The sequence below is a fragment of the Lipotes vexillifer genome, unplaced genomic scaffold (genome assembly GCF_000442215.2).
Source record: "Lipotes vexillifer unplaced genomic scaffold, Lipotes_vexillifer_v1.1 scaffold443, whole genome shotgun sequence".
Lineage (NCBI taxonomy): Eukaryota > Metazoa > Chordata > Mammalia > Artiodactyla > Lipotidae > Lipotes > Lipotes vexillifer.
In genome coordinates this window covers 397,118-403,676 of record NW_006779163.1, presented here as the reverse complement: position 1 = coordinate 403,676, position 6,559 = coordinate 397,118, and the positions used below count along the sequence as shown (strand labels likewise).

The window sequence follows — 6,559 nt, the reverse complement described above, 5'->3', positions numbered from 1 at the left end:
CTGAGCGCGTGCTCGGGGCCTGGGTCAGGGGCTGGGGCCGGCTCTTCCGTGGGGAGCAAGCCCAGGTCCCTCAGCTGCAGGAGACGCCCTTTGGCCATGGCGGTGCGGAGACCCTCTGGCACTTTGCCCTCTGCCTTCTGGGGCTCAAAGCAGCCCAGCAGGCGGCGGTGGGAGAAGGTGGGTGCAGCCCACACGGGGGTAGCCGGGGGCACCTCCAGCAGGGCCTTCAGCCACCGGCTGCAGGAGGCAGTGGCCTGGGGGGTCCAGGAAGCCATGGGGGCAGTAGAGTCAGGCCCGGGGTCTGCCTGGAGGTGGAGGCCCTGGTGGAAGACGTCTCCAGCCGCCGAAAGTTGGAAGAGCGACAGCACCGGTGTGTTAGCGGAGGGTGGGATGGCGGCGGCCAGACCTGGAGGTGGAAGGACCGTGACCCTACGGCCTGGTGCGGGTGCGGCTCCTCAAACCCATTCCCCTGCCCCAGCGCACCTATGGCTGGTGCTGTCAGACGTTCCTGCACCCGCCACTGACTCTTGGGCTCCAGGAGGGGGAAGGCAGAGAGGGAGTCGCTCCTGGAAGGGAGAGACTGGGGGGGCCCTGCCAGCCGGGGTGTGGAGGCCCCCTCTCCTGGAGGAGGGACAGACAGCTGAGGCCCTGCCCAGGCCCGGCCCCGCGCCGCCCTCCTGCCCGCCCCCCGCCCGTGCCGCCCCTCACCTGCGATGTGCAGCAGCTGCAGCTCCCCACCCTGGCCCGCCAGGAGCAGCGGCTGCGGGAGGCCTGTGCGGGGCGGGGGCAGCAGCCGGGCCAGCAGGGGCGCGGAGGGGAGGCCGTGGTTCCACTTCAGTAGGGGCACCAAGGGGAGGCGCTCATCCACCAGGTACAGCGAGAACTGGAGGCCCAGAAAAAAGACAGAGGGGACGTGACTGGGGAGTGGGAGAGAGGGACGAGACAGGTCCCCCTGGGTGGCCCCCTCCGGGGCCCCATGTGGCTCTCAGGCTAAGTCTCAGCGCTCCAGGACCGGCCCTGACCGCCTCTGCAGCGTCAGCTGCCCAGCCACGCACAGGAGGCACCCCCAAGCAGGTGGCACCGTCCCCTGTCCTGATGGCCTTGCTGGGAGAAGGGCTCTCGAGAGAGGCCTTCACCCAGCCTCCCCCAACCTCACCTGACCCTGGCACATACGCCTGAGACACACCCACTAACACCCAGGGTCCTGAGGGGGCGGGGGGGTGGAGCCAGACCTCCTCTCCCCTTCCGGACACGGGGGGACTGTCCAGCTCTAGCCACTGCCCCCACGCCCACGCCCTTCCCCCTTCCCCAGCAGCTGTCCAGGACTCTCTCCAGTGACCGCCTGCGATGGTGCAGGACGGAGAGGAGGGGAAGGTGTCGCTCACCTGGGTGCAGATGAGGTGGAGCGTGGGGTGCAGACACTCGGGGCCACATTCCCCCAGGTACTGGGTGAGCAGGACCCGTTCCCCTTTCTGGCATGATGCTTCTGCCCCTCCACGAAAAAGCAGCAGACCACAGCCCTGCGGGCCCTGGGGGACACGGCCAGGTCAGCCAGCCCACAGTCCGCCGTCTGTGGTGCCACCTGCTGCAGCTGGCCCGGGGCTCGCTGGCCCTGCAGCTCATCACGACCTCTCGGGGGAAGCCCCCCCCCCACCACCACCAAGGACCTGCTCTGCCCCCTCACCTGAGTGTCCACCATCTTCACTCCAGTGCGATCACCCACAGTCAGCACTCGAGGGTGGGCAGTAAAGTCTGCCCAACGCCAGGGAGAGGGGTCCCGGAACACAAGGGTCTCGGGGTCCTTGTAGATTTGCTGCAGCCTTGGGGAGACAGGCCAGCCATGGTGGGGAGACCGGCTGATGGGGGGAGGCTGGGGTGACCTGGCCTGGTGTCCAGGACATGGGCCGGGTTCTGCGGGAGCCGTTGGTTGGGGTGGAGGGTTTTTATGGGGAAGGGGCGTTACCCGTCCTGGGGAGTCCAAAGACAGATGGCTCCGGAACGGCTGCAGATGGCCAGCTCTCCAGGCAGGTGAGGGCTACAGGGCACACACGTGATGAATGCCGGGCCACCCCCTTCCCCCACGCCCATCTCCACGCAGACCAGCCTCAGTGAGCCCCTCACCTGAGGCTGATCCCTGTGGCCCCCTTCTCGACCTGCAACACCTGGAGAGGGGCCGGCTGCCCCTGCTTACTGACCTTCCACAGGGCACAGTGGTAGTCAGAACGGACAGCCAGCACAGCTGAGGGATGGAGAGGGTCAGGGTCAGAGTCAGGCAACAGGTCAGTGAGTGGACGGGGGAGGTGTCTACGGGCCTTACCTTCTCCCTGCACGGTGCGGGTCACCACCTGCCGGACAGGTCCCCGGAGCCGGATATGGCCAGGGCCTCCGAGAACCCGGGGCTCACTGCCTGGGGTCAGGTTGACCTTCTGGAAGTCTGGGCATCTCGCTAAGGATAAGTTCATGCGTTATGGCCACTCAAGGCTCCCAACTTCCCACCTGTCCCTAGGGCATACCCAGCGAGGGAGGATACACAGCCTGTCCAGGGCGCCTCCTGCAGGGTAGACCAGCTGCCCAGCCCTGGGCGTCCTGCCGGGCACCCAGGCCAGCGCGCCCCCAGTGAAGGCGTCGTCCAGGAGCAGCTGTTCCCACCGCAGGGCCAGCTCCTCATGCAGCAGCTCCCCCAGGAGGCTCGCCACCGACGTGCTGAGGATCGGGCCCCCAAGGATGGAGAACCGGCGCTGGCGGTGGCTGAGGTAAGCCCAGGGACAGCTGGGGGCGAGAGCAAGAGGGCCAGGCTGTGGGTGACAGGGAAGAGGGCGGGGTACCATCCCGAGGGAGGCCAGGTGTAGCAGACGCATTCTCGGTCACCCTAGAACTTCTTTCTCTGCGAAACCAGCCCACCCGATTCCTGCGCTGCAGTCACACGATCCAGGCCCGGCCACAGGGATCGGCTCACGATGGGCATGACACCCAAGCCAAGCCAAGCCAAGCCGACCGCACCGTTTCCGGGACTTCTGCTGGTGCCTCAGGAAGGACACTAGCCCTTTCCCTGGAATCATAAACCATCCCGCTGCCACTTGGAAACAGTCTGTCTAGGAATTAAGCCAAGCAGAGGCAAGAGGCTGAGAAAATAAAGAGGTAGAGCCCTATTAACATCTGAACACCTGGATGCAGCCATGCCTGTAGTGCATGAACTTCCATTCTTTTTTCCCTTACGCGGCCAGTGCAGCTGGGAGCTCTGTATGGGGCAGCGTGGCTCATGACTGCACGGGGGGTGTGGAAGCGATCTGATGGAAACCAGCATCCAGGCCCTGGTTCCCTCCATAGCCCCACCACCAGCTAGGCACACCCATCCCATGCTTTCTCACTAGCCACTTGCCCCCAGGGCTGGTGTCCACCGAGGTCCTGGAGTAGCCTCTTCACGCTGACCACTGTCTTCTTCTTAGAGCGGCTCTGTGTGGAAAGGCCTCGTCAAGCTCACGTGCCCTAGGGCTTACCCCGACGGGAAGTGGGGAGGCCCCTCTCCTGGCTGGCCAGGGGTTACTCACCCGTGCTCCCTCCAGTTTGAAATTCTCCAGCATCAGCTTCCCCAGGGGTGCAAAGGCTATGTCCCCATGGTCCCACAAGAACCGGCTGAGCTGCAGGAGAAAAGGAGGCCAGGTCACTAGGCACAGCCCCGGCTGCGTGGCACTGTCCACCGTGGGGCCGCTTACCTGCTCAGTAACGTCCAGCACAGCTTGGGGCTGTCTACGGAACTGGTAACCTCCCCGGAAAAGCAGATCCTGGGCAGTCACACCAGGGTCCCAGGGATCTGAGGGGAGAGTGAGGCTGCGGAAGGGCCCGGAAATGGAACCAGGTGTCCTAGGTGCCTGGAGGTGCCAAGGACCCTGTAGGGCAGAATTAGCAGGGAGAGGAAAGGCCTTGCGCGGGAGCTGGGGGAGAGGAGCAGCGGGGAGCAGCTTGGGAGGGGCCCCAAGGCCGAGATCCTTACCGGGACCAGGAGGCAGCAAGGGCAGCGGCCCAGGGGTGTCCGGCTCCCAGAGCAGGCCCTTGGCCACGTGCGGAGCCGTGTTCTGAGGAAACACAACCGTGGCCACAACAGAACAGTGAGTGTGCGCCGGGCCAGGCGCTGTCACCCACTCTTGTCTTTTATTAACACATTTAATCGTCCCAAGGCACTGGCCAAATTGGTACTCCCCTGCATCGGCAGGCGGACTCTCAACCACTGCGCCACCAGGAAAGCCCCATCGTCACTTTAATGGAGGCACAGCGAGCCATCCCTTGTCCCAGGCAGCAGCCACTAAAGAGAAGGGCTGGGATTTGAACCCAGGCAGTCTGACTTCAGTCTGTGCTCTCGACCTCCAGGCTGCACAGGCTCTCGCAGGCGCCCCTGGCCTTTGAGTCTCACTTACACTCAGGAGACCTTGTGGTCACTTACTTGGGACGCCCACAGGCTGCTCCATCCCACTGCGGGGCTGGCCTGAGACAGCTCAGCTCCACACCCGGGACGGAAGAGCAGCAGGCAGGCGAGCAAGGCTCCCGCAGGGGCAGATCTGATGTAAGCCCTTCCTTGTCAAGGGAGCCCCTCCCGCCCAATGCCAGCGTCTCTTTTAAATTTCTCACCCACTTGCCTCTGCCGGGCGTAATCCTTAAGCAGCCTGTCTCCAAGTGGCAGCCAGATGGCTTAGGATTCCGGGGAAGGAGCTGGCGTCCTTTGTGTCCCAGGAGATCTCCCCTCCCCTCCCCACCTCACCCCTACTGTACGGTTTCGGCATCCTTTTGGTTTCGCTCAGAGCTGTTCTCACTTTGTAATGATTTTATCCTTTGGTCTATTCACTTGTCTATCCTCACTCAACCTAACTCTGTTCCACGGGGCTGGGAGCGCATCCGACTTACTCACTCTGGATTCCCAGGGCCTGGTAAGGCACCTGGCACACAGTAGGGGCTGCTCAGTGAGTATCTGTTGAACAAATAGAGGGAGAAAAGACGGGGGCCAAGAGCTCCCGCTCAGTAAACCCTCTGCGGATGGCAGGGCATCCCAGGTCCCCAAAGGAGGGGATTCTGGCTCAGCCTGTGTGTTAGCAGATTTGTGCCAATGCCACCCCACTCTGCACTCCTGCCAACTGGTGTGAATGCTAGGATGGGGGGGGCCAAGGGACGGCACCCACCCTGCAGCCACCAAGGCTCTCCCTGCCAACCTCACCTCAGAACCTTGGGGCAGGGACTCCGGCAGCGTCAGCGCGTCTCTCCAGCTGCACATGAAGGACACGTCAGGGACATCACTCAGACCAAGGGGGCCAGTCGTAAACAATGAGGGCGGGAGGGAACTGGGGAAGTCCATCCTGGAAAACAGGAACCACCCTGGCCTTACTCAGAGACCTGAACCTGACAGCCACTTCCGGGGTTCCTGGAGGGTGAAGAGCCCTAAGAGGAGTACAATTTCTTTGGGAAAGAAGATAACAAAGAACAAATGACTATGTCGCCTAATGCCTGATAGTAATAAGTGCTACGTTAAAACCAACCAACCAGCCAGGAGGCAGGGGATGGCGGTGGCCAAGGGGTGTGGTCTTAGCATCGTAAGAAGGTGGCGCTCGGCATACACTGAGCTAATGACAAGGCCGCTGGGAAGAGGGTACAGCAAGTGCAGAAGTTCTGGGGCAAGGAAGTGTGTGAGAAACAACTGGGCAGCCATGGACCGAACTAGGAGGTGAGTGACAGGCCGCAGTCAGACAGGTGGCGAGGGGTCCGCTTCCAGCATGCTCTTATGTATTAGTTATAATTACACGTTCATAGACTACACACCCCACACCCTACGCTACGCTTCCAAGACAAACTCAAGTTCCCCAAAGCCAGAGACGAGTCTTATCTGTCTGCCTTCCCAATGTCAAGTACAGTACCTTCCAAAGAAAGGAACTGACTGTGTATTGAATAATAATAAACTTATGTCAAAGGGCTTTGGTAAATACAAAGTGCTCCAGAAGAATAAACAGCCATACCATCCCTCTTTTGTATTACCTGCAAAAATAAGAGCAGTGCTCACTTACTGAGCGCCAGCATCTGCCAGACACGGCACTACGGGTTTTATTCTTCTGCCCTGATTACGGAGTTCAGGAAACTGAGGCTCGGGAAGGAGCAACTTGCCCGAGGTCAACAGCCTGATCCCTGCCCTGATTCCAAATCCAAGTTCTGAACCACTACTCTCCCATGCACCCAGAAGCGAACACCAGCCTTAGAGTCTCAGTAAGCAAAAACTTTTCCCCTCGGAACTGCAGCTGCATCGTATCCGTTCAGTTTGTAACCTCCGGACATCCATGTACCCTCGGCACCTGGCAAAGTGCCCACCAAACAGTAAATGCCAGTAAATACTTGCCAACTGAATGAATTGTGTGTTTCTTAGGGCATGTGTCAGCCTCATTCTAATTGTGGTTTATAGGTTCAGCCTTATTTCTTCTTCGAGACTGCTCTCCAGGGGCAGGAACTGTATGATATGATTGATTCATTTCTGAGTTCCTGGCATCTGGCTGTTGCTGTCATTCTCTTCCGCAGCAGGAGAGGACAG

At 61.1% G+C, this 6,559-nt stretch overlaps 1 protein-coding gene across 2 annotated transcripts in view; it reads right to left on the bottom strand.

Annotated features, from left to right (window-relative positions):
- TAF1C (TATA-box binding protein associated factor, RNA polymerase I subunit C) overlaps positions 1 to 5,341 on the bottom strand; it is a 5,771-nt gene extending 430 nt beyond the window's left edge. Inside the window, exons 1-14 of one of the 2 annotated variants that reach the window (XM_007452521.1) lie at positions 5,204 to 5,341; positions 3,992 to 4,073; positions 3,714 to 3,811; positions 3,549 to 3,638; positions 3,380 to 3,453; positions 2,531 to 2,769; positions 2,318 to 2,434; positions 2,122 to 2,239; positions 1,964 to 2,035; positions 1,685 to 1,820; positions 1,386 to 1,529; positions 709 to 883; positions 484 to 621; positions 1 to 406 (exon numbers count right to left, since the gene is read on the bottom strand). The exon at positions 1 to 406 is cut by the window's left edge and continues 430 nt beyond it. In XM_007452521.1, coding sequence (XP_007452583.1) covers positions 1 to 406; positions 484 to 621; positions 709 to 883; positions 1,386 to 1,529; positions 1,685 to 1,820; positions 1,964 to 2,035; positions 2,122 to 2,239; positions 2,318 to 2,434; positions 2,531 to 2,769; positions 3,380 to 3,453; positions 3,549 to 3,638; positions 3,714 to 3,811; positions 3,992 to 4,073; positions 5,204 to 5,341 — 2,027 coding nt within the window. Of the gene's footprint in view, positions 407 to 483; positions 622 to 708; positions 884 to 1,385; positions 1,530 to 1,684; positions 1,821 to 1,963; positions 2,036 to 2,121; positions 2,435 to 2,530; positions 2,770 to 3,379; positions 3,454 to 3,548; positions 3,639 to 3,713; positions 3,812 to 3,991; positions 4,074 to 5,203 lie in introns of both variants that reach the window. The other variant, XM_007452520.1, reaches the window with a different exon arrangement.
- Positions 5,342 to 6,559: the final 1,218 nt, after the last annotated feature.